The sequence below is a fragment of the Calonectris borealis genome, chromosome 3 (assembly GCF_964195595.1).
Source record: "Calonectris borealis chromosome 3, bCalBor7.hap1.2, whole genome shotgun sequence".
Taxonomy (NCBI): Eukaryota; Metazoa; Chordata; class Aves; order Procellariiformes; family Procellariidae; genus Calonectris; species Calonectris borealis.
In genome coordinates, this window is record NC_134314.1 from 110,832,913 (window position 1) to 110,860,714 (window position 27,802).

The following is a 27,802-nucleotide window of genomic DNA, read 5'->3' on the forward strand; positions in this document are numbered from 1 at the left end:
AGCAAGCAGGAGGAACCATCTGTGACAGCCAGGCTCTGTCTTGGGGCTCTGGCAGGATGTAGGGTAAGAGTAAGCCAATGTACAAGATTGCCATACATTTCTTTTGCTATACTAACTTCTGTGGGTTAGCAGCTGCACTGCACATTAAACGCAATAATTAAATGAATTAAACTGGCCCTGCAAGTGCAGCTTGCAGTCTCCTCTCTGGTGAGACTTCTGTAATAAAATTATAACAAAAATAAGTTAGAAAAATTAAATATTTAAATTCTTACCAGTGCTGGGAGAAGGTCCAAGACTTTTGTTTGTGTCATCCAAAACCCTTAGCAGCTTCTTACTAACTTCTGAGATGTGCACCTGTGCAAACATGTGGCAGGAGAGCTCACCTGAGCTGAATTAACCCCGACCCATTAACCCCCCCGCTTGTCACTGCAGACAGTCACATTGTCAGCTAAATTTGATCTCACTGCAGTAGAAGTGCCCCTCTCACAGGGAAACTGTCTCAGCTGGAGGGTGAAAAAAATAAAACACCTAGAACAGAAAATAGGTACTGACAGGCAATGCTTTATTCTCATCGACTGTGGGGAACAGTATGCATGAAAGCAGCACTCGAGGCCAACAGAGAGTTAAGAAACCAGTTACATGTGTTACTTCTCAAATCTACTTTGCAAGTGCTACAACTAAATGCATAAAAACAGGTTGTGGGAGGCCTCGTATGACATGCACAAAAGCTTTTTTTCTCCCAAGTGCAGAAACTTCCCCCCACGGGGCCCGAGCACAGCCGAAGAGAAAGTAAAACCAAAGACCTTTTATTCAGCCCAGCAAAAGCAGCCTGTGCAGAGCAGCGTTTACGGGGCTCCAGGAGAGATCTGCAGAGGAGGGAAACAGCAAGAACAACTTTTGAGGTAGAAGAAGCAAAACCAGGAGGCCCTCTAGAGATGCCAACCACTAAAAAAAAAACATTGCCTGTTAAAATAGATCTCGGGCAGTAGCAAACTGCAGGTGCTTAACAAAGTGACATAGTGTCGTGGTTTAACCCGGCAGGCAGCCAAATACCACACAGCTGCTCACTCACTCCCCCCCCACCCAGTGGGATGGGGAAAGAATTGGAAGGGTAAGAGTGAGAAAATTCATGGGTTGAGATAAAGACAGTTTAACAGAACAGAAAAGGAAGGGAAAATAATAATAATGATGATGATAATGATAAAATATACAAAATGAGTGATGCACAATGCAATTGCTCACCACACGCACTGATCGATAACCAAGGAGCGATCGCTACTTCCTGGAACACGCCTACCATTCATATACTGAGCATGACATCACATGGTATGGAATACCCCGATGGCCAGCTGGGCCAGCGATCCCAGCTATGCTCCCTCCCAGCCTCTTGTGCACCTGGCAGAGCATGGAAGCTGAAAGTCCTTGACCAGTAGGGTACTTAGCAACAACTAAAAACATCAGGGTGTTATCAATATTCTTCTCATACTAAATCCAAAACACAGCACTAGGAAGAAATTTAACTCCATCCCGGCCGAAACCAGGACACAAAGTTCAAGGTCTGCTATTTAAACTCAGCCACCCTCTAACATTCTCCAGCATTTCACCCTTAGCACTTGGGCGCACACGTATACTCTGCGGAGCTCTGTCACGCCTGCAAAACAACTGCACGCTACCAGGTTGTTCCTGTTTCTGGTAAGCTATCAGAAAAAATTCTCAAGATACTAAACTCCAAAATGCTCTAGCAGATCTGCAAAGACTATGGCTTCCACCAGGCTCTGCAGGATCCCCAGAGACACCGGTGTTTCAGAGCCAGGTCCCTGGCCTAGATCACACGCCAAGACTTCACAGAGATGAGTTCCTGAGTGCTCCCTGCTACCAAAAGTTGCAAGTTAAAAACAAAAAACAGCAACAAAAAAACATTTTAGAAAAGTCTACCAAATAATTTTGCCACTTCAGTGCTGTACTAAAAAGAAAAAGAGATTCCTTAAGATGAGACCCAGTGCAACAATAATATGTGGCAAGTTGGAGTCCTGTATAGCTTTAGACATACCAAAGAATGCAGGACGTAAGACCCCAAGGCCCCTGGGATGGGAAGATCTCCCTGGAGTATTCTTTGGCCTCCCAGCTTTATACAAGGTCCTTGAACCTGTCAAGGCTCTTCTAACCTTCCATGGGCCCAATGTGTTTCATGCTGTTATTTTCCTATTTTTTCTTCTCCCCAAAACTTCCATTTTTCTTTCTTTCAAAATTCTGCCAGTATATTGAGGATTATATGAACATAGATCAGGCTGCTCTGTTTTCATATCTGACTATACAGAGGCACCGACATCTGTGGCTTTCAGCCTTTCCTCTCTTGTCTCATCATTTCTCCCCTTGTGCTTCCAAACCTTTGTATGGTGAAGGACTGGCACATCTTTTCCTCACTCTGTTTCCTGAATCTCAGGTTCAGAAGTGCTTTATTGGTCTGCATGTAAGGCAAACCCTTCACTTCTCAAAAGACGGAAAAAAACATATTTAGAAAATGTATGTATTTTTAAAAACTATACTTTGTCCCACGATGCCTGCCCACAGCTTACCTCTCCTCAGCTTCTCTAGGACACTCTCAACCCACTCACTGCCCAGCACCCCGTGTGTCACCCAGCACCCCCTGCAAGGTGGCACAGCCCCCTGCCCCGAGCCCCTCTCCTGCATCTCCCCAGGGGTGCCCCAAGGTGCCGGGAGGCAGTCGGATGGCACCGGTCACCTCGCCGCCTCAGTCCACTGCATGGGAGAGCACAGGGGACTACAGACAAGATGCATCCCCTGAAATGGGAAGAAAATTTCAGTGCAGTTGGGGAGATTTCTGCTGTCATGGGACTGGGGGTCTGAGCTTGACCTGGACATCTCAGGTATCTGCCATTGCACCAGCAGCTACAAGCAGAGACTTGTAAAGGGGCCACCTGGTAGCTTGGCACCTAAGGCGTACACTGGCACATACAGTGAGCTGCACATCCTCCGATAACCCCACCGCATATCCTCTGGGCTAGCAGCTCCTGGTCTCTCATTCTCTGCTTCCTGAGTCAAGCCATCTAATCCTATAGCCCCAATGCTTCCAAAGCCCATCTCTTACTTTGTAAGTAAATATATATACATATACATGCACATCTCTTACTTTCTAAGTATGTATATAAATATATTATTTTCCTTTTTACAGTTACAAATTGCATTTACACATGGGTTTTTATTTTTTGGTATCTATGCAAGCTTCTTAGGGAACATGAGCTCAAGATATAAAACTTTTGAAAAATACTTCCTTTTATTTTTTATTATTTTTAAAAGCCTACATCAAAATATACTATGTACATCTGTAGCTATAAACTCTGTAGGGTAAATACCGTTCTTCAAACACACAGAATAAAACCAATGCCACTGCCACGTCCACCTTTGCCTCCACCTGTCCCACTCAGCACCTCTCCATCAGCTTCCTGGAGCACACCAAGCCTTCACCCGACATTCAGGTCCAAAATGTCCCAGAGGTTTTTCGCCACATGCTGAGGCTGGCTGGCGGCATGCTCCTTCAGCCTGGAGCCCATCACTTGGTAGAGGCTCTTTGCAAGCTTGGCGATCACAGCCCTGACATTGCCGCTTCGAACAGGCAGGACCCCGTTTCCCAGGAAGAACCAGAGCGCAGGCAGGGCGTAGCGCTTGACGGCTTGGGGTTTCTGGGGATAAACAGATGCCACAAGCACTGCCGGGCAAGAAAGACAAGCTTCTTAACAACCTTGATGCAAACAAGTACCTACCTTTATTTTTGGTTCTCGGAAGCCTTTTCTGGCTAATATCAGCAAGAACAAAGAGCCCAATGATCCAGAAACAGGCAACAGTGGCTGATCATCCACTGAGCAGAACAACCAACCTCTGAGAACCTCAATTTCTCCAAATCAGAGGCTTTGTATCCATGATAGGCTTAGCAAAGTGAATCATACACATTTTGTAAATCATTTCACTATCCGCTTCTGCATTACAAATGACAAAAATGTCAAAACGCTGTTTATTTCCATTAAGAAGTTGTTTAAACCAGCTGCTGAAGATTTTGAAATGCAGCTTAGAGAGGTAATTGAAAGATTTCTAGTAAAAAGGATGATTACTTTTTTGTGACCTTTGATGAAAAATGCCAAAAGCCTAATCTGGCAGTTCCCTTTGTTCAGTGGCACACAGCAAACGGCAGTATTATACCACACTTCAAAACTCCAGCCCACAAAAGATGTGTGCTGCTCGACAATTTTATTAGAAACATCAGTGACTAACTGATGTCTTTGGCAGAATGGTCTAATTTGAGTTTTTTTTCCTCTCATACTTGGTGGCTTCTAATGAACATGTCTTAGATAATTATCCAGACCCCATTGCCATGGCATTTGAGCATCTCACAAGTTTAATGGCATTTACCCTCACAATGTTCCATGAAATAGGGGAATAGAGAAAAATCTTACACAGGGGGCTGAAATTTAACCAAAAAACAATTCTCATTCTCTCTGAAGTCTGCTCTCAGCTCATTTTCTGAACTGAACTATATTAAATACAAACAAAAATTTACTACCAACAGGCTCCTTGCATGGCAGATTTTGCTGAGAGATCAAAATTTGAAATGGTCTGGAGACAGAGTTCTCGTTTTCTGTACAGTGGAAATGTTATGCAGTAACCATTTATTATTCTGTAGTGGAAGCACCTTCATTTTCTCTACGCTGTTAATCTAGCATCAGTCATCAACATTTAAACAGCTCCTAAAAGCACCTAAAACTAATTCTGGTAAGCAGGAAAAGGGTTATGGTACCTATTTTAAAATGGGAGTTAATTTGAGTTTAAATGCTATTAAACATAGCGGTCACTATGGAGCTTCAGAAGAGAAAAAGCTGTCTGTTCCCACTAAATCCCAGAGGGAACATCTGCTCTCTCTAAAGTAGTCCCAATTTATGTTCAAATGCTTTATTTGAAAAAGACATTAAAATAACTGTAAAACTAAATTCTATGTTTATGGAGATTTACTTTATTCAAATTATCTTTAAAGGCCCTTTTACATTCACTATGGCTAAACACGCCCTTTTGAGATTCATAATGAAGCAGCAAAGTGTATTAAACCTTGGATTAAAAGATGCTGGCATAATTAGCAGTGGATTTAGCCCTAATTAAAGCACAGCTATAAATAGTCTTCTCTAGTATATATTGAGATTATAATTTTTTCCATTCCTTGGCTGTTGCTGACATAGCAAGCTACTATTATAAATCAATTATCAGCTGCATTTGTGGTGTGGCGGACACCGCTGATATAGAAATAGACTGTTTGCACGTCCTGAAATGCTCAGAGTCCAATGTCATATCTGCAATACAGGCAGGGAGCCTCAGAGGGTTGGGCTGAACTGCCTGCTTCTGCCCCTCTGCCCCAAATCCTGCCTTGCACAAAATCCTTGCCTGTAATATGTGTGTTGAGTTTTCACCTACGCTATGACCCCCAAGCTCTGCAGGATTCAGGCTCAAAAGTTTCCAATAGGAAAATAAGAATCCCATGATGACAAAACAAACTGATTCTCAGAAATACCAGTTGCCACAATTTTTTCTGGAGGATGGTCATTCGCTTTAGAAAAGGGACCTCTTACAGACCTCCATGACCTTTACCGTACTGTCCTTCAAAGAGAGGAGCCAGCCAGGATATTTTTAGCTCCTGTCTTTCCTGAGATACCCCAGTGAGAGCTCAGCACTGGAGCCTGAGCGCCGTCCTCATCTCACATGCTGCACGCCTCCGCAGCAGACAGGCAAACCGCTGCCAAATATACCTAGTATGTGTATTTTGGAGGACAAGCTCAGGACCTTCTGAGGTTGCTACTGCACTGTCTATTCAGAGGCATTCCCTCTAAATATTCCCTCTGAAGACTTCTTGACTTAGAAGTGGACATTAGCTGAAGCAGGCGATACCTGAGAGATGTTCTGTGACATCCAGCAGAGCTTGGCCGCTGAGGAAACGCACTCGGTGGGCAATCGCTTGCAGCAGCAACGTGTTATCTGAAAGAGAAACATTTATTTCTGCTCACTCTTCTGAGGTTATAAGAAAAAAAAAAAGAATAGGGGGGAGAGGAAAGGGCATTTTGTAAAATAAAGTAAACTTCTGCCAGTTTCTGAGTGCTTTTCTTCTTCTTTTCTTCCACCTTACTTGGGAGGATTTTAAATTCAAAAAGCAAAGCTCATTTCACATTTGTAAATACAAATTGACTGCTGTACAAGCAGCTGTGTTAAACGTTTCACATCAGGGCCCTCAAAATTTAAATCACATGCAAGTAGTGAACAGGTTTTGCGTCCTGGAGCTTTGCAGAAGTGACCTCCTCCCTCCCCTAAGGAAAAGTGTGAGAAGGCTCAAAAGTCCACACATCCATTCACACTTTAAGGATAAGCTGGTGTTAAATCTGTAAGTTACCTGTTGGGATCTATGGACAAGACTCCAAGTTACTCTTCCAAGAGAGAATTATTGCTCATTGCCAACACCATCCACTCTTGGGGGCTCTTGTAACATCTCTGAAATCAGATCTTGGCAGAGAGACTGGAAAACAAACTGATTTCCCAATACGAGACTGTCATATGTATTTTAGTTTTTCCTATGCTGCCTGTTGTTGATTTGGGGTCTTGTTTTAATTTATAAACTGTTGCCTGGATTGGTCTGCAAGCCTCCAGTCTTACTGCTTTGATAAGCCAAGCAAAGCTTTTCTTGGAGGCAGAATGTGCGTGGGATGCGCTACGATACCTCGCGGTGTCACCAGAAGTGGCACCGATAAAGCAGGCAACCTACTTCTTTGTGAACCACTACAGAGCCAAATCCCAAAGTGGTTTTAAGTAGCACTGTGCTATGAAGTGCTCCTTTTTTGCATGAGATATAAAAAGGAAGTCCCTAATGATCTTCTTGCAAGCATGCAGTAAAGAACTGATCCTGCTATCCTAATTAAGCTTCTGTTTTGGTAATTACACTCTTCTCATTCACCTTTTTAAACAGACACTTCACTTTTTGCCTCACATGCTTGCAGTGTTGGCAGACACTGCGTCACACTTGCTGTTCCTCCCCAGAGAGTTACCTTACAGCTGCTGCTTTGAAAAAAACGCCCTGAGATCTGGAGATCTTGAAGGAGCACAAAATGTTAATTAATCGTTTATATCGGTATCTACACAGATTTTCAGGGGAACACTTGGGTTTTGGGTGGGTGAGGGAGAACTGTTTGTTTGCTTGGTTTTTAGGAATCTAAGTGTATAGGCACTATTCACCTTTCAATTTAAGGGTTTCAAATGCCCTGTGCATTTTGAAACACTAAAGCTTGAGTCAATAACAAATTTACCCAACCATTATTTTAGCTGCCTGGAGAGACCTAAAGACAGAGGAGCTTTTAATGGCTGTTAGAGAAAACAAGGCGGCAGGCAGTTCAATTCTTATTAACTCAGCTTTAATTCGCTGCACTACATATTAGCTAAACCTATTGGCCACAGGACAGACAGCCCAGCATTTGCCATATGAGCAAAAGAAGAATCCGCTTCTCCGTGCTCTCATTTTCACTGCAGTCCCCTCTTTGCTATGTTAACACCTACAGGGGAAACTTCCCTTCCCCTCTCGCAGAGGGCTGGTTTCTGTGGGAGCTACTCGGGCTGCTGGCCTGACTCCACGCCCTGGCGTCAGGCTGTGGCCATCTGAACAGTATTTATTTCATGACAGAGGACAGGGTAGGACAGATGTCAGAGGAGAGCAACATCTATGTCTTGGTCCCATTGCAGTTGGGTTTGATTTGCTGATTCACCCTAATCTACAAGGTGGCTCCCTCGAGTGGGATTAGGGTCCCAGGTCACAGCTAATGAACGTGTGTGGCCTTCAGCTGGGGACATCCAAGCCAATGCCACGGTTAAGCTAAACGAACGATTCAGGCATTATTTGGAAGCAAATTACTTTGTTTGTAGGTAGAATTTTGGTCTCGGGGATGGGGTGGGTTTTTGGTTTGGTTTTGGGGGGTGTTTTTGTTTTTACATTGAGTGATCAAACAATTTTCTAACCAGCTTGCATTTCTGCATGGGTCATTAAAGGTGACAGGTAAAGAAGTCTCACCTAAAGCTCAGAATCTGGAGCATGTCAACACAGAGGCTTGGAGCAATAGCTGAGCTCTTAGCTATGTAACTCTGTGGAGCAATGGGGCAAGACATTGCGCTTACTTACTCTAAGCTAGGAGCGTTGCACAATCCTTTAGAGTTCTGGGTTTTTTTTGTCATTTGCCACTTGATTTTAAATTGTAAAGGCAGACAATTTTAAAGCGTATGGAAAGTTTCGCTCAAGCATTTTGCCAGTAGAGCCTTCCTTCCCCCACTAAAGCCCTAAGTGTTGAATTTTGAAACATTTGTGATTCAGTTGCCTGTTTGAATTTTTGCAAACGTCCATAAAAATGAGCAGAATCAAAAAAATATATCTCACCTTGTTTGCTTGAACCTGTCTCTGGGTAAAGTCAGTATGATGAGAGACAGATGTGCCTCACTCCTGTTCTGCTGACATCTGCCAGCACGGAAAATTTATAGTGGTCTCTCAGAACTGGTGAGAGGGGAACGACAGAAAGCTCCATACAAAACCCTGAAGGGATCTGTTTGCTTCATCCTCTGTTAGCAAGATTCTGCAACTTTTCCCCAACCTTCTCCCAGGCACCACAAAAAATGGATAAGGGCCAAGAGCAGTACAGGTCTCACCCTTCTCCCCACTTCATCATCAGGAACAACCCTATACTCGGGACACAGAAAGGCAGCGGGTCAGCAAATTCACTGAGTTCGCAAAGCAGCTGATGTGGAGAAAGTTGTTAATTCCCCTTTAAGACCTGCCTTTTCAAAACTAAATTTTTCAGGCATATTCACCCAGTGCTGCGTTTTCACAGCTGACATAAATCTGCGTGGCAAGGGAATTTACAGCAGACCTTGGCTATGTAGTTATTGGCTATAGCAATCTTGCCCCATGCAGAACAACATGTGGAACAAGCCATCATTTACAGGTGGATTTATACCTGTTTGTTCTAAAGAAATGAACATTGGCAAATCATAAATTCCCTTTTAAAAAAAGAAGACAAAGAAGAAAGGTGGAAAATAGACAAGACCAGCTAATGCCTATAACGTAGAGCCTGCCAGGAAGCTGTTCTGCAGAAGCTCTGATGGACCAGCGTCCCTTCATGCCAATAGCAAAGCAATTAATTTGGGAAGTCAAATTGGGCCCAAACAACCTCCAAAAATCCCTTTGTCCCTGAATTCTAGCAAAGTTGTACTCCAGGATTTATTATTCACCTATTTCTGTACCGAAGCAGACAAGCAGCACAGAGCCAAAGGCTCCCAGGACTTTGGGGAAATGCTGGTACACATTCAAGCCTGTCTGGGAACTGGTGCACAAGGACTGCACCACCACAGCTTCTGGTTACCCAGCTCACCAGCTACAGTCGGCAGGAATTCAGGTCCTTTGATATATAGCATAAATGACACAAGTGATCTGCAAACCTAGCATCAACCATAGAACCCAAACACTTTATGTGGAACCCGCTTTTCTGTAGGAGATTTTAATTAGTGTTAAAAAACTCCTGGTGAATACTTTTATTGATGGCATTCATCTTTCCAAAACCAAACTCCTTGCATACATAAGTACGCACGCACCAGCTCTCATCTCACATTTCAACAGAAGTCAGAGCTGGAGTAAACAGCAGATGAAGAGTCGCAGGGACCAGAAACTTCTGCTCACAGCTGCAGCGATGACAGAAGTAGCACAAGTATCGCCAGTGTGTTTCTGAATCTACACCAGAAGATCTAGAGGGAAATTCAGGCCTGGATTCATCTCACCAAACTTTAAACACTTCACTGAGGTTTCAGCGGCAGACGTAAACTCCTCCATTAAGCTACACAGAGCAGCCTGGGTCTCCCTCCCTGATGGAAATGTGTGCAAAAAGAAAACCAGGCAATGTCAACACCTCTCCACTAGATCCTTGCAGCTGGATCCTCCAGGGGATCCAGCTGCCTAAAATAAAGCACCTAAGAATAACCTAACAGTCACAGAGAACACCACTTGCTACAGACTTGGGTCTGATTTTCAACTGTGTCCGCTGGCTGCAACCAATCCTACCAGCCCCTTCTTCACTTAGAGAACCACCCAATTGTCCATCCTTGTACTCACTGTTGTGAATCATTAATATCAACCATAAAACTGAGGTGAGAGAAAAAACAATCTTAGTATAATCCCATTCTAGTTTACTCCCATCCTTTTATTTCTGCTTTTCTGACTCCCTTATTTTTAGGTTACTGCCTCCAAACTAAGGCAAATTGAAACCTGTGGCGGGTGAGGGGAAGCAGGGAGCTAATTTCAGGACAGTATCTCCATATGCTTTTAAGAAATACGTACCACCCACAATGCGTACAATCAGTTTCTAGAGCAGATCACAAGGGAATAATTCCAAATACACTGACCAAAAAGTAGCTGTTAAAAGCTGTTTTGATGAACTGTAAAGACAGCAACGTAAACTGCTGTAGTATTACCCATGAAGGAACATGCCACTGTGTTTGCCAGTCCACACAGCAGGCAAACACATAGCTTTTGGACAGCGATAAGGGATGGGCTGCAGGTGCACTCTGCAGGGCAGGTGCTTCCAGCAGAAATGCTCCTGAGGATCCCCGAGAGCTTCAGCATGACCCTGGTAGGCAGCACAACTTGCTGGGGGCCATATGGTTCAGGACACAGGGCAGACCAGGACCTCACCCTTTGCCTGCTGCAGGTACATATTTTACAGCAACAGGCATACTTGCGGCCCCATGCTCAAGCATCCAGAAAAGGGGACAATAATGGGCTCCTTACCCTTCTGGAAGAAAGGAGCCAAGGCATTTCTAACCCCACACACGTGGAGACCTCGAGGCTGACTATGGAACAAGCATTTCATCCTTCATCTGATCTCCGCTATGATCTTTCATAACACAGGATTTTATTAAATTCAAGGCCTCAATCTTTGAATTCAAAAGGACATTTTCCTTTGGGCTTTACATGGCCAAACTACTACCTAAAATTGCAAAATGAGTAACTGAGTTCAAAGCTTGTCATATTGGGGTCAGCAAGGGCCAGACGCATCTGCTTGGGAGAGCTGCCACCACCAGAGTGTGGAACAAAGCCCAGCGAGAGCAAAGAGCCTCCACCACCCTTCCCACCAGGTGTTTCAAGGAAAAAGCACCTTCCTTTCATCTTGTTTTAGTGGATGTAAGCGTAACAGAATGCACATCTGAGAAATTAACATCTTAGAAATCCAATTCAATAAAAACAAAACGCATGCAGTTTCCCAGGAGGAAAGGGGGAAAACAGTCACGACAGATGCTAGTCACTTCCCTCATGCTCTTCTGGCAGGAATTTAAAATAATCCCTATAATGTCCTCTCTACTGAATTAACAATCAGACATATGATCCAGGTGATAAGCAGCATCCATCCAGCTGCACATCACAACATGATACAACAGATTGGGATAGAAAGAATGCAGGCAGGACTTCCTAAACATATTGCGGATATTTCCACAGATGAAAACAGCTATCAGCAGACTCAGTGTTCACTGGACTCCGAGATGGAGAAACCGCAGTTGAGGAGAGCCAGTGTCAGAGGTTAGCCTTACCTAGGTGAGCAATGGATGCTTCCAGCACTTTCACAGCTGCAGCATAAATCCCCAAGTGCTTTGAGTTCAGGTTGTCAGTGACTGCTGCTACTAGAGAGACCAGCACTGGGTGTAAGGCGTCTCTGAGCATGGGTGTCATCAAAGCCAGCGCCTCCAGTGCCTGCTGGTTCACTTTCTTGTTGCAATCCTGAAGTCTCAGGACAAAAACATCAAAAATCTGTTAAGAAAACAAACGACGTGAAAGCTGGATTAAAATGTCTTTGTTTCAAGAAGGGATATAGAAACAAGTACCCAGCAATGTAAAAGATGAATGTAATACTTTCTGTCAGGTCAGCGCTTGCTAGCACAATTTCACTGTTTTCCTGTGGGCTACTCACTGTAGTGGTTGCACAACCTCATGCTGGTTGAAACGATTTTCATATTTTATTAAGAGGTTTGGGTGGGGACAAGATAGTTCATATGATGTTTCTCTTTACCTATAAATCATTAAATTAATCCCATTTTAATAATGCAAAATAGTATCTTTGGTATAGAGGTATGAAAACAGGTATTTATGATGCCCATTTTTCCATAAAGTTGTCTCACGTACTGAGAGTAGTTTTGATTTTGCCAAAACTGTGGCTGGATGAGATCCAAGTTTTGTTTTATCTGTCTCAGAACTTGCATCTGGAGGAGTGCAGATCCTGATGAACTCCTCAGGATCCAGACCATTTGTCTAGCTAACAGGTAGACTTCTGAAGTTTAATGTGCTGTGCAGTTCTCATTAGAGCAGGTTCAGTCCCTTGACAGCCACATTATCAGGGACCATTTTCTGGAAAAGGGAAAAAAGCAGCTGCTGGGAGGAGAAAGAAAAGAAGATCTGTCTCTAGACATTTTTCTCCTCTTTCCAAAGAGAAAAGGACCCCCAGGAAGGGTGAGAACAGTCTCTCCCAGGCAGGAAAGGGATGAGGACGGAAGTCCTCATAGGAGAGGAATAGGCAGAGGAATAGGCAGAGTCGTATCTGCACAAGACAAGATAAAGTTTACAGGAGCATCCTTTAAAAAAAAAAAAAAAATTTTTTTTTTTTTTCCAAAATCAACCGAGCCTGATACTTCTCTCCCCCACCCCAACCCATTTTTCTTCTAGAGAATAATTGCCAAGCTTTCAGTGGCTGGATTTCCTTTATTTCAACCTAAATGGTAGCAGGAGACAGCAGAAGCTAGAGCAACAGTAAATTCTGTCATCATCTCACAAACAGCACCAATAGGCACCTGCCAGAGAAATACACCTGGACTGAAATTACTTGCCCTGAAGCCTGGAGTTGAATTAAATTATTCTGGGTAAGAAGAGACCAGCCTGTCCCAAACAACTAGCATGTAGTGCCAAGGCACACTGAGTTAACTTTATGGGTACAGGCTTGGGAAGGAAGCTAACAGGAAAGGAGCAATAGAGATACCCTACATACCTGGACAATGTTAGTGGAGATGAGCTGGGGTCTGCTTTTGCAGTGATCTAGGAGGAGCACCACTCCCTCCATTCGTGTCTGAAACTCCTTGGCTGTCAGGAGCTTGTAAAGCTCCTTGAGCTGTTCAGTTTCTTCCACAGTCTGAAGTGACGTGCGACGGACTGTCTGACGGGGTAAGATGAGTACATCAGAGCCAGACCTCAAATTGGAAAATAAAAACAAGGTCAGACCTTTTGGTGATAATATCTTCAGTTAATTGTGAGGAAAACATCTTGAGGAGACTTCCTAATGATGTGATTTCAGCTAGATCCTGATCTGAAAAGCAACTTGGATCTCATGACAATCATTACAGGAGACAATCTGCAAGTAACATTATTGCTAGTGCTCAGGAAACCCAAGGCACCGCGTTTGGGATTCATCTCATTTATCTTCAGATGTCTTCCCAGGTACTTATCTAGCATCCCTTTGTGAGGAAAAATAGGCACTACTTCAAAGTTTAAATGCCTCATCTCATGGGAGGTGTCTGTATTGTAAGGAAATTAATTACTCTGGAGAAGTGTCTCTACAACAGGTATGAGAATCTAGATAAATAGCTCAGATGCATCTGAACAGATGAATCCTACCCAGACAGATTAAGGGACATATCTGAAAGGATCCAGAGGATCAGTAACAGAGACAAAAACAGAAGCCAGCCATCCCACCACTATACTTACATTAATTGCTTCCCTAGGGACTGGATCCACAGCTTAACAAACCCAATGGGAACAATTCTCTTGGATCAACCTCTCTCTGCCATGAGCATGGGGAGATCCTAACTATGCTAGTGAGGCGTGTGGTCACCTTCCTGCCACCACTGAGCACAACAGAGCTAAATAAATCCACTCTGTTCTCAGAGGAGAACAGATACAAGTAGCTGTCCCGCTGGCGTAGGAAGACAGCAAGGACCAAATTCCTATCTTGAATGCTGATTGCAGCACAGGGGAAAAAACCATGCTGTCCATCAGTCAACCAGTAGTGGGTCTGAATGACATGAATAGCTACAGAAAAAGTCCACATTGAGACATCTGTTGACCAGAACTGGTCAGAAAACCATGATTCAGCCAGGTCAAACCACATGCATGGAAAGTGCTATTTTTGTGAATGGCATCTTGGTTCTAGACTAGGACTTCTCATCAAACCACCCATCTAAAAAGGACTCCACTTAGATGAGAATACCCTGATTGAAATTACTTGTCCCAAGTCAAACAGCAGAGACACGACCCTCTCACAGCCTCCACAATACTGTCCTTGCCACTGCACTGGATCTTCTGAGCTGCAGCTGGTGGCTGTCTCTTCCTCTCTCTCAATTTTTGTGGAAAATCCTCCAGAGAACTTGTGTTCAAGCCTAATGCAGAAGTAGACATTTTTTATCGTAGAAGATTTATGGGGCAAGGAAACAATATCTGGCACAGCTCGTCTTCACCAGAAAGATTTTACTGAGGAAGAGACGTGTAAAGCTTGTCGTGTGCTTTGTCAGATATAACAGAAGTGCTCAGTACCCTCCATCAGAAGGCAAGTTGTCCTGGGGCATCATCAAGCCGCTGTTCCTAGACTTCCTGCAGTCCTTGGCAGATGGAGGTTCACATTTATGGTCTTCTATCCCCTACATATATATATAAAAAACCATGAATCTATAGAAGATAAAATAGTAAATTACTTGTTTAAAACACAAGTTATAACCAGGATCACTGCTACCAAGAAAGGCTTAGGAAAACGTTTCATAACTTAGAGAGGGAGACAGGCCAGAGATTCAGCGATGTCTACTATTTGTTTTCAATAAACCAAGGCAGGTTATAGGTGCTACCATAATGGGCAGCAGTATAAAATCCTGAATTCATTAGTCTTGAGCACAAATGGGAATAATGCGAACTGGTAGGGAACAAGCTTTCTTAAAGGGCATAGCGGGAAACTTTAGGACTCTCTGCAGGTTGGTCCATTGTGTTGGGAGTTGATTTGGTTCACACTCTCCCTATTCCAGCACAAAGGCACGTTCCTTTCTAGAATGTAATTGGAGAGGAACGAAAAAAAAAAAAAGGGATGATTTTCCATGGATGCTGAATTCATGAAGCTTCTTCCAGCTCCACAGTGCATGACAGCAGGGCAGTATTCCCAGAACGCAGACAATGTATGTACTAATTATGATTGCCTTGTGCATCTTTTGTACGTTTGGAAATTTTCTTGGCACTACGACTTCCTTCATCTTTTGCAAAGCCTCTATTATCTTCAGAAGCACTATTCTCACTTCTTTGCTTTATTGGGGGCAGGGGGATAGTTTTTTTTATGCTTGAAGGTAAAAAACATTTTCTCCTACTTTCCTTTCCTGTTTGTGGCTGATATTCAAAGTACACCCACTTTATTTCTAACAATACTTGTTCTTTCACTGTCTGCAGATAAACAGGCTGAGGATCAACAGTTCATTCCCAGGAGCAAAGTGATTCAGCGGAAGAAGAATGAGATAAAGAAAGATTAGGTATGTTTAATCTCATATAAGCAATCTCAGTACTTGCATGAAGGAGACATTTCTCCTGCCAAGCACTTACTTTGTGCTTAAGTGTTGCCATAACGTCTTCCAAGTCACGTGAGGGGACAGACTGTTTCAAGTACCTATCAAATTTTTGATGACTCATCAATATATTCAGCATCTTCCGTCCATAACACCTAACACAGGAAAGAGAGAAATGAACACAGACTATTACTGTCTTTTCTCCCTTGTGAATAAACAAAGGAAAAGTGTTAATAGAATAAGCTGATATTTTAAACTCGTCATGGGCAATACCTTCATGAGAAGGTATTACCTATTCAGCAAAGAGAGATATTTACCTCCACTTGCCGTCACTGCACAATGCTGGCAGCTGAACACAAGAGGCAAGAGGAGAACACAGAGCAACAGGAAAATACAATTTCACTCTGAAATTGTGGGTATGCTTCTATGGGACCGAAGAATCCTGTGGGACAAGCGAAGCAGGATGACCTCCTGCTTTGCTGTCATGGCTTATTTGCAGTGTTTTGCTGCCATTGCACAATAATTTACCTTTCTTTAACTGGCGGAGAAGCTAGGACAAATCACACCTCATGCTTACAATTTATTATTCTATACTACATGTATGCACATGGGCAGCAAGCTGTTCATATGTTCTTGGCATCTATAAATGGGAATTTAAATTAATAATCAAAGTAAGGTTTTTTTGGTTTTTTTGGTTTGGTTTGGTTTTGCTACTATGAAGCTACAGCTATCTTCAAGATGAAATTTGGAGATCGTTCAGCCACAGACAACATTACACAATGATTGGGAAGAAAAATTTGTGACTATCATAGGCAACTAAACCTGCAGAAGAGGTTTAGAAAGACTGAATACATTGGTTAAAGACAGCTGGAATATTTCTAGGACAGTCTTAACCTTATCAGAAATAATTGCTTTGGATCCTTCAGTGATGAATAGTGGCTGTTGTGGTTTAACCCGGCAGGCAGCCAAACACCACACAGCTGCTCGCTCACTCCCCCCACCCCCCCTCAGCGGGACAGGGAGAGAATCGGGGCGGGGGGGGGAAGTAAAATTCGTGGATTGAGATAAAGACAGTTTAATAGAACAGAAAAGGAAGGGAAAATGATGATAATAATAATAATAATAACAACAACGACGACGACGATAGAATATACAAAATGAGTGATGCACAATGCAATTGCTCACCACCCACCGAGCAATGCCCAAACAGTGATCGCTACTTCCTGGACCACGCTTCTTATTTATATATTGAGCAGGAGGTCATATGGTGTGGAATACTCTGTTGGCCAGTTGGGTCAGCTGTCCTGGCTATGCTCCCTCCCAGCTTCTTTTGCACCTGGCAGAGCATGGGAAGCTGAAAAGTCCTTGACTCGCAAGGTACTTAGCAACAACTGAAAACATCAGGGTGTTATCAACATTCTTCTCATACTAAATCCAAAACGCAGCACTAGGAAGAAATTTAACTCTATCCCAGACGAAACCAACACTTCAGCTTTGCATTGCACACATAAGACCAAACAAAATTGTTTGACTAACTAATCTGAGTTGATCTGAATAAAGAATCTTTCAAGTCACAGGAATTTGGCAATGGTCCTTCTTGCTGGACAACCTCATGTTACCCAGCACAGTCATTTCCCCAGACAAGATTTTCCACACTGTGAAGTAACTTTCTTAATATTTACTTTACCTTCTGTTCTTTTATGGCTTTATCATTTATAGCCAGACATCAAACAGTTTTCATATTTTAGGAAGTGAAATGAAGATCATCACCTTGTCTCCTGATGACTGTCCTGAGCAAGCTTCACCAGCGTGCGCACCAGCAGCTCAGTACTGTCACGCGTGCCCGACAGGAGCTTCTCGGCTCCAATTTGTTCCATCGCAGTCAGTAGGTGTTCGGCCGCACATTTCCGCACCAGGACGTTGCGGTGCCTGGAAACAAGAGAACAAACACTGGGGCAGAGGGACAAGGAAGGCCAGAAGCACAGGTCTCGGTCATAGCATACTCCCTGTCATTGCTGGGAGATGGAGGCATGTGTTCTCACTGCAATTTTAGTCACCCGTAGAAGATTCTGTCCTCAGATAAACACAAAGTTGGCACTGTACAGAGGGACTACCTGCTAGGAAGGGGGAAGGAATTCAATCTCCCTGGACTATCTGATACTCAATTTCTTTCCTGAAATTAAGTCTGAGAAAGAGGGAAATGAAAGACAATTCATGCTGACTCGTCAGAGGGCTCCCACTACACAGACAGAGCTGAAGCAGGAGTGAGGCTTATTCTACCCATTTATCTCCAAATCTGCACACCCTTAAAAAAAAAATGTGGGGCATGAAGCTGCAGAATATCCAGCTATGCAGCCAGTTTGTTCTTTGAGGCTTGGCAAGAGGTATGTTTGAATGTTTCACCCTTTTCAAAAGCTGAGGAAAGGGTAGCAGTCATTTTAGCCAGGTTGTCCTTTCTAGAGGGTGCCTATTTGAAACTATCAGGCACAGCACTAATATTTTAAGGCAGCATTTGCTTCAGCTATCCCATGGGAGTTGGCCTGTGAAGGCGCCTGTAAAGTGACTCACCATCTCAAGGCTAACATGCAGCATCAATTTGAATAGAAAGTGGAGCTCTAAGGACACGACAGTCAGACAGACTACTCTCAGCAGGAGCTGCGCCTGCTGTGCAGGCTGTGCTGCACCCAGCGGGTTCTCCCCCACGTGCTCTATGTCCCAGCAATTAGCCTCCTTATTTCTCAAGTTAATGGCATAATGATGATGCATGGTTTTTCCCAGCGCTTCAGTGGTTAGCGTTGTGAAATATCAAAGTGTGCTCACTGCTGGAATTGCCATTGTCCCTCTTCCCGCAAAGCCACAAGGCTGTATCACCACCCTTTGCAGGGACTTTCGCTTCCCCATCATTGACCATGTCTAGGCAGCATTGACAGACTGTGAGAACGAATAGGCTGAGGTAGGGCAGAAGTAGATGACAAGAGGAAGGGAGCGAGGTTGATCAGAGAATCTAATCACCAAGTTCACAGAAGATGCAGGAGAAAGGACCCTTCCCTCCCATCATTCCCCTTCTGCCTCCCGTCCCTTCCTCCTACCCACACAATTTAAGGTGAAGGATATCACTAAGAGAAGAACAACATACTGGACTCCACTAGCCATGAGAGCGGTCATTGCTCGTGCAGGAGTCACGCTCCCCACCATGATCCCCAGGGATCGATTGGCTGCTTTCTGAATGAACTCGCTGGAGTCCCCCATCTTCTGGAGCAAGACCCGAGCAACCTCATCCACCTCTTGGTCCATGTGCTTCTTCATGGTCCTGAAGAGCTCTTCAAGAGTGCTGATTGCAAAGCGAGACACCTTCGAGCGGAGGTTGCTCACCTGGGGAAGTCAGGAGGGGAAACGTAAGAATCACCTTGTAAAGAAAATCAGTTCCCCTAGACAACCCTGTGCTGGTTTTGGCTGGGGTAGGGTTAATTTTCTTCATAGTAGCTGGCATGGGGCTATGTTTTGGAATTGTGCTGGAAACAGTGTTGATAACACAGGGATGTTTTCGTTACTGCTGAGCAGTGCTTACACAGAGCCAAGGCCTTTTCTGCTTCTCACCCCACCCCACCAGCGAGCAGGCTGGGGGTGCACAAGAAGGTGGGAGGGGACACGTCTGGGACAGCTGACCCCAACTGACCAAAGGGGTATTCCATACCATATGACGTCATGCTCAGCATATAAAGCTGGGGGAAGAAGAAGGAAGCGGGCGACATTCGGAGTGATGGCGTTTGTCTTCCCAAGTAACCGTTACGCGTGATGGAGCCCTGCTTTCCTGAAGATGGCTGAACACCTGCCTGACGATGGGAAGTAGTGAATGAATTCCTTGTTTTGCTTTGCTTGCGTGTGTGGCTTTCGCTTTACCTATTAAACTGTCTTTATCTCAACCCACGAGTTTTCTCACTTTTACTCTTCTGATTCTCTCCCCCATCCCACACTGGGGGCGAACGAGTGAGTGACTGTGTGGTGCTTAGTTGCCGGCTGGGGTTAAACCACAACAAAGTCACAGGAAACACCAAGGCTTCTCGCTGTGTCCAGGTAGAACATAAGAGTACGGTAAAAGCAGAAGACCACAAGCACAGAAACACACTTACTCTGATACCAACTTCTTCTCTGCCTTCAGGCCCGCTTATACAATACAACTTTAACGAGACTGCAGGCCTAAAAAATATTGTTTCACCTAGAACAAAATGTGCTACTTAGCCCATAATGTGCATTGCTTTGATTTTAAGCCCTTTTATTGAAAACAAACAAACAAAAATTAAAGCAAGGGCTGTTTTTAAACTATAAAGGCACAATTCATAAAGACAAGATAGCGGAAAAGTAGTACTTTCCTCCTGTCCAAAAATGCAGCACTGGCAGTTTGAGCACTCAACCAGGAAAAAGAAAATACGGGCTCAAGTCTACAGACTAATTCACAGCAGGGACGTGAGTCCATTTGCGGCTCCGTCTACTCAGGAGAACCCTGGCTGTTGGACTCCAGGCACTCAAGGATCCTGGAGATCACATGCAATTACAGCTGCGATCAGTGGGGTTTTACAGCATTCAGTGCTGTTTTGGAGTGATCTCTGCTTCCAAAAGGCTCTCCCACAAGGGTAAGGAAGAAGCCTCTGAGAGTCATGTGCTTCATTTGAAAGATACTTTGAATGACAGACCAGTGGTTCTTTCTGCCAGACTTAGTTGTGCCTGTTAATAAAAATGAACAACATAAGTGCTAGAAATGCTTGTGAAAACAAAATCTGGGACTGGGTTGAAATGAAAGCTGAAAGATGTCTCTGCACTGAGTGTGTAGAACAGAGAGGAGAAAATTTTCTCAGAAATATAAAAGTGATATAAAAATCAGATGAGCTAAGCTGAAAGGGCTTCTTCTCCTAACCCTGATCTGAGAGTGGAAGAATTTGAGTCCTGCATATCTAAACAGAAAGGTTTGAAGAGTCCAACAACACAAGGGGCATTCAAGCCTCCAACGTCATTAAATATTGGATAGAAGGACTCATTTTCATGGAAATGAGCTAAGTCCTACTGTCTTCTGCAAGCAAAGGGAAGTTTAATATATTTGGCAATCATGTAGTAAGAGTACAAGGCAGTTTATTCAGGCCACAGACAAGCACCAACTTGGAAATAGAGCCACAGATGTTATTAAGGAGCTTAGGCTGAGACCTCGCTGTTAACTGAGAGATAAGATAGTGAAGCTGTGCGCAACTGCCCTGCAAACCCCACAGCCAGGCCGCTCCAAGCACCCAGTGGCTGCAGTGCAAAATTCCACTGGTACACGGAGGCAACAGATCAATGGAAAGGGCAAATTACCAAAAAGCACGCAGAAAGGAAGAAGGAGAAGACATCATCAGGAAACACTAGAAAATAAATACCTGCAATCAATCCCCCAGGATGCTGAGGAGGAGGAGGAAGTGGGAGGAACCTGGGAGGCAAAAGCTGCAGTGTTTAATTACAGCTTGGGCAGAGATTTGGGCTGTGTCAAATCACCTGATTAGTGTCTCAGTTTCTGCATTTGTATATTGCATTATAATGACACCTAGCTCAAAGAGGAGAGAGACAGATGCCCTACATACCAGTAAATATAGCTCTATGTACAGACAGATCATATAGATAGGTGACATACCTATTAGAAAAATGAGGTCTAAAAATAGTAATGAAAACAGACACTGAGCACACATGTAAATGAACAAGCACATATCTACTCTACGCCCCATGTACAAGGTACATGGGACACAATTAAATACAATCTTCTTACCTCTTTGGTAACTGCCAAGGAAACATCATGAAGTCTACAGAGAAGGACTTCTGAGTGGCAGAGAGCCAGGCGTCTGACACTGAAGAGTCCCTTTGCCTTCTGCTGCCTGAAAGGCAATTATCAGAAAGATTGATTTTTCTCACCACCCAAGAACTAGGCAGCACCCTCTGAAATTATCAGGGTGTCGGCTCAAACAAACAAAGGCAGGTGCTTCTCATACAGCACTTAATTAAACCATGGAACTCGTTGCCACAGGATGCTGTGGCGGTCAAAAGTGTACATAAATCCGAAAGGCAAATAGATGGTTTCAGAGTGGATGGGTTAATTTGTGGCCATTAAACAAGACAGCCTTTCTGAAATCCCTGGCACACGAAGTCCCTATGTTGCTGCTTCCTAGAAGCTGGGAGCTGTGCCATGTTTCCATTTCTTGCACCCTCCCTGGATCCTGTCCCTGGGATACAGTCCCGCCTGGCCGTTGCTGGGGCATTTTCCCTCTTCGCCATCCCTAGAGGGCAGTTCGGGAGTGAGAATCTGCACTGCCACTCCATAGAGTTTGCACTCTGCAATGTAGTTTTGTCCCTCCCCCTCCCCCCCCCCCCAAAAAAAAAAAAGCAAAGCAGTGTGCCCTGAAAGATTCCACACCTGGGCAAGAAGAGCCGAAATCCTGGATTTTCCAGAAAATCACTACTTAAAATAACACCCACAACAGCGACGTGTTATTTAAAAGTAGTAAAAACCTGCCTCTTTCAGCACTTTTTTTGTGAAGGACCTCACCTACATGAAGGCATATGATGCAGTCCCTGGTTCACCAGGGCTGCCGGGCAGGACTGGGGACCCATCCTCACTGGGGTCCCTGAGTGTAACCTGGACCCCTCCACCTGCAGCAGCTCTCTGCACCTCACAGGGCACCAAACAGGAACAGGGAAGAGAAAGGGGAGAGGGGCAAAACAAAGCGATCCCACAAGGAGAAGCATCACAGAAGATTTTTCATGGTTATCCCAGTGTGAACGGAGCCCTAGTGAGTGTATGCTGACCCAGAAATCAAAAAGACAACCAGTATCACCTGAAATTTGTAGAGTCTCCTCCTGTCTGTGTCTAATTTCAGGACACACTGCAATTATCAACAAAACATCTTTGGCCCATATTAAGCAGTGAGGAAGAAAAAGCTTAAGTATAAAAGTGCAGGATTCCTAAAAGATTTTTTCTTTTTCCTTGTCTTCTGCCATGAGCCCTCAGGAGAAATGACAGGCTGAGCAACTCTGCACCACGTCTCAGTCTGTTTCTCAGAAATAGGAACTCCCCATAGGCGCTGCTGGGACTCACGTGCAGGAGGTCACAGGGAGGCCCTGTCTCCTGCTGCTGCTGCCTGCAGCGGGACCAGAGATAAATCCTTACTCAGTCCCACCTGGGCCAGTGACCTCAGGCCCCCAAATATCTAAACTCAAGACCACTTCCGTCCTGCTTCTGGCTTCAGCCAGCAAATCATCCTGTTCCACAACTTTCTCTCTTCCTTGAGGATTTCATTTGCAGCTACATGGAGCAGGCAAAGCTAGGAAACAGCACGGACCTGCTGCAGCTGTAGCACTGCTACGGACCAAGGCAAATAAAAGGCTGCTCTCACATCTTTATACTGTGACTGCTTTGGATTGGTTTCACTAGTTCCCTTTGGACATCTGGGCTGTCTTCTAACTTACCTTTACACTGAGGGGGAGAAAGAATGAAGAGGGGGCTTACCAGTCGTCGCTGCTGAGCCACGTGAGCGCGTTGAGCAGCCCCTGCTGTGGGTGAGGGAAGGGTCTGGCTTCCCAGTCCCCCCAGTCTGGCTCCTCTCCCCACTCCAGGAAGTCCAGAGCAATGGCCGGCAGCGAGTTCGCTGTAAGGAGAGGGTCAGACACCAGCATCACATACCCCGGGGCAAGGCACCCCACCACCAAGCAGGCTGCAACCCAGTCTCCCAGCCAAGATTACATATGGGTGCAAACTGGCATTGCTTCGGAGACTTCCCTGCTGTCTGGTTCATTGCTTTCCCCAGCACCCAACCGTCTCCCAGTCATCCCCAGCTGGGCACCAGCTCCTTGTGTAAACCTGAAAATTGCACACACAGAGCCAGCTCCCATGTCCATGTAGGTACCATAGCCAGCTTGCCGATTCATAGTGCTGCAGAGCTCACACTCACTGGCAGGACTTGCTACCCCAGGAGTAAGCTCCTGAGATGTGCACATACCTCCCTGTATCACCTCCCTGTTACGTGGAGCACTGGGGACAGAGGCACCCTGTAACTATCCAAGGAAACACCTCCAGCTGCCCCCCGTGAGCACCAACCCTGAACAACCGAGTCCTGCTGGGCTCGGGCAAATACCCAAGGAGCAACCACCAGGGAACAGTGATACCTGACCCTCTAAAACTGCCAGTGCCTCTGTTTCCATTTACTTCAAATATTCTAGACAGCAGGCAGCTGAGTGCACATACATTTTAGCATACTCTTGGGAAAGTAGTAGTTTATGGATTTTGCTATTTTCCAAGCGTTATGAATATTTACTATTTCAGAGGTACCCACTGGCTGTATTTCGAAGATGCTGAGGTGAAATTTATTTGTCATCAAATATACTTGTTTGCGGACTGTGCAATGCCTAAGCTTTCTCTTGTGGAAAAATGCAATTTCTAGTCTAGATAGTTGTGACAAAAAAACCTTCCAAATGTGAACTGAGAATAAAAATATGTAAATATAGATGCAAATTGTTGGCAACACACTTTCTTGATGATAAATATACAAGGTATAAGAAAATTCAGATGACAAATGCATTTGTTATGAAACCTATTTGTCATGAAAAGCACTGCAGGTCAAAAATTTCATGTCTTGCACTCAAAAGCTCATTTTCTAAAGTGTAGATGAAAACATCTGAGCTGTCTAAAAGTATTGACTGTAAATATTGCACAGAATCTAGATGAACTGCTATGGAGTCTGTAGGGTTTTTATGCTACCTTTCATGATCTACGAAGTATGGAGGATGGAGGAACTGTAAAATCAAAAATATTCAGATGGGGACTAATTTGGATGTCAGCGATAGCACTGTCACTGACATCAGTGATGTCACTGCACGAGTATGTACATATATACTTCTATATTCAATACGAATGGTCAATTTTGAAAATCGGAGCAGCATCACTAGAAAAGACCATTCAAAGCATCATTCCTAGCTCTCTTTTTCTTAACTCGCGCTACTTAGGATCATAACACGAGGTAGGCTACCCAGAAAGGAGAAACGAGAATCACTATGGACTCACTATCTGCTGTATATTTATTGCAGGTAGCAAACAGCCTGGGAGCACCAGGCAGCCTCTCCTGTATGCCATCTGCTACATGTGGCCACCATATTTGGGTGGGGTGACAAAAGAGGCACTGCTTGTTCCCAGTTTGCACTGCAGGCAGTGGGATGAGAGAGGCTAGAAGCTGTTAAGCACTTCTAGGTGCATGATTGTACCAAGTCACTAATTTCCATGCAGAGACAACCCTTGCTGCCATAGTAGAAAAGTTGGCTGGAGAGCCAGACAGCAGCATAGGCAGCGGGCCAAGACAGTGAGCGGCTAATTGATCATGGTGGTACACATGTGTGCACAGTGAGCACACCCTGCCAGACTGCACCGGAGCTCAGTTACAGCTGCCTCCTGGCACCAGTGTTATATTTGCGCCTATCAGTACAGGCAAAAGCTAAAGCTCAAGGCTTTACCACTACTTTATTCCGCTCAAGCTTCCAATGGATCTGTAAGCACCAACTGCTCCAGTACTACCAAGCTGGAGTGGATCCAAAGCAGGTTTGCTCTCAATCCTCAGGACAGTCTTGGGACCCAAGATCCTACCTGTGGTGGAGGAATGAGGCAGTTTGTGCTCCTTGTGCAAGGAAAGAGCTGGTGTGGGGGCTGCAGCAGAGCGGGCTCACCTGAGGAGTTGCGCAGGAAGCTGCCACCCTGGCTGACGACGGGGATGCTGGGCAGCGAGGGCCTGTTGACCCGCTTCCTCAAGGCAGTACCAGCACTCTCTCTGCATGCATTGCTCGTGCTGGGGAAAATGGAAACTGTCCCATTGACAGGTGGTGGGCCAAAGCCTGCAAAGACCGAAAAGGACCTTGTAAGTGGAGAGTGCTGGACAGGGTCTCTATGGGCTTGGAAAGGGCTAGAAATCTTACTGGAGCTGGGTAACATCCCTTTGTTGTCCCAAACAACTCCAAGCATAACAGTTGCACATAACTAACATGGGACAGTGATCACAGAACCATAGAATAGTTTGGGTTGGAAGGGACCTTTAAAGGTCATCTAGTCCGACCCCCCTGCCATGGGCAGGGACACCTTCCACTAGACCAGGTTGCTCAGAGTCCCATCCAACCTGACTTTGAACACCTCCAATGATGGGGCATTGACAACTTCTCTGGGCAACCTGTTCCAGCATTTCACCACCCTCATCGTAAAAAATTTCTTCCTTATATCTAGTCTAAATCCACCCTCTTTTAGTTTAAAACCAAATGCAGGGATGCTTTCCCTAAGAAATGAGGAAAACTCAGTACTGCTTTTCTTTTGCTTTCCTGTTTCAGAGGCTGGATAGGGAAGTTACATTTCTGGGGCTCCCACCTCAGCACTCCTCACTGGTACTTCACAAAATAATAGCAAGAAAAAGAGCAGATAATCTTGTCCGAAGCCCTTGGGCTGGGTGCTGACTCTTTAAGTTCCCTGCCGCTGCACTCATAGTAGCGCGTGCAGCAGTACAATCGGAGCCCGTCAGCTGCAATTAAGTCAGTAATGCTGCTTGCTCATGTGGGTAAAACATAAGCACTGGCTAAGGGCTCCAACATGGCTCTGCAATGCGAGCTCCTCAGCGGGGAGTGGTGAGAGCAGGATAATCTGTCCTATCATGTGAGCAAGACCTTTTGTGTTTTAATTAGAAATAGTTTAATTTTGTTTCTTCCAGGTTGCACCTTGGTTGAAAAGCATTCTTTTGGACTCACCCATTCACCTTCCCTGGAGCTACTCTCAATTAGAGAGTCAGAAGCCCCGGTGTAGTTTGCAAGACAGGATTATCTAGTCTGAAAGACTTTATAGGAGAAGGAGGAAAGGTGATATTCTGTGACTGACTCAGTGTGGGCCACAGGCAAGACACTTCATGCCCCTGTATTTTTCTTTGGAAAGCAGAAATAATTCCTATTTGAACTTCCACTCAGATGCAAGTGTAACAGCCTTCCAGTTTGATGTCATAAACATTTGCAAATAGCAAGCAAGTGAACAAAAAGGCCCTATAACAACTATAGCAACCACTTACTTTCTTCAGCTGCATCCCCAGGGTCAACACTCTGTGTAGGGAGCTGCAAGGACTTTTCGTTTTCTCTCTCTTTCTCTCTCTCTCTCCGCAAAAGCTCCATCTCTCTCATTCGCTTTTGGTGTATTTTCTTCTGAGCTGACTTGGATAAGGTAACATGGATCTAGTTGCAATGGAAACACATCATGGAGCATAAAGAGAGATACACAAACCATTCCTCATCAGGAACACAGTGGTAGAGTGTCATCGTCTTTAATGCAGCTCTATATACATTCCAATAGTTTCAGAAGAATTCCTCCTTTCCTAACCTTGGCATACAATTACACTCAGTGATGTATAACACTTCATTGCCATAACCTTTCGCTGGTCCAAGATACAGTTTCTCAATCTATGTCAGGAAGCCCTGCTTGAACCAAGAGAGTCATACGAGTGCTCCAAGACATATGAAGAGCTCACGTTACCAGTGATCAGGCAGTTCAGTTCCTACAGACCAGGGCAGGGGAATAAAAACCATCTGCAATAACCAGCAATGAGAGGTAATTTGCTGTTTCTTAACACTTGCAGCCAGTAATTGGAGCTGCTTCTCACTTCCTTGCTTCTGAAGGACTCAGCTGCTCTCCAAGAACACGAGTCCACAAAAGGACTCATGTGAAAAGAAGTTTGAGAAACATTGGTCTTAATGAATAGAAAAATTGAGAATGAGAGGGCTGTGAGACATAACAAGAAAGGTAACCAAGGAAAAGCAAGCTCTCCCATATTATTTTGCAGCCTTGCTTACACTCAACATTACAATCTTTGCTTCTGTGCTTCCGAGCGTGCACTTTGCACATGTTCACTGATATGTAACTTGCTCTGCCATTCAGATCTGCTCTAAATTGGCTTTCATACATAAAGAATGCTTCCTGTGTAACCTCAGCACCATCTCCCAAGCAATGACTTCTGCACCAGTGAAAATACTCAAGCAATTGCTCTATAGCTGTCAAATGTATTCCCAAGAGAATCCGCTCCCCAAGAGAGGAAGATTATGATTTTCAGTGACATTTTGTGCTAAGCACTGAACAGTC

General features: G+C 44.6%; 1 protein-coding gene across 1 annotated transcript in view; it reads right to left on the reverse strand.

Annotated features, from left to right (window-relative positions):
• Positions 1-2,243: 2,243 nt before the first annotated feature.
• Positions 2,244-27,802, reverse strand: part of TOGARAM2 (TOG array regulator of axonemal microtubules 2) — a 33,570-nt gene continuing 8,011 nt past the window's right edge. The window contains exons 8-19 of the mRNA XM_075148171.1: positions 26,742-26,901; positions 25,372-25,536; positions 23,168-23,306; positions 21,434-21,539; positions 18,782-19,017; positions 17,416-17,574; positions 15,683-15,800; positions 14,642-14,745; positions 13,104-13,302; positions 11,659-11,875; positions 5,947-6,033; positions 2,244-3,727 (exon numbers count right to left, since the gene is read on the reverse strand). Coding sequence (XP_075004272.1) covers positions 3,483-3,727; positions 5,947-6,033; positions 11,659-11,875; positions 13,104-13,302; positions 14,642-14,745; positions 15,683-15,800; positions 17,416-17,574; positions 18,782-19,017; positions 21,434-21,539; positions 23,168-23,306; positions 25,372-25,536; positions 26,742-26,901 — 1,935 coding nt within the window. The 3' untranslated portion in view covers positions 2,244-3,482. The remainder of the gene's footprint in view (positions 3,728-5,946; positions 6,034-11,658; positions 11,876-13,103; positions 13,303-14,641; positions 14,746-15,682; positions 15,801-17,415; positions 17,575-18,781; positions 19,018-21,433; positions 21,540-23,167; positions 23,307-25,371; positions 25,537-26,741; positions 26,902-27,802) is intronic.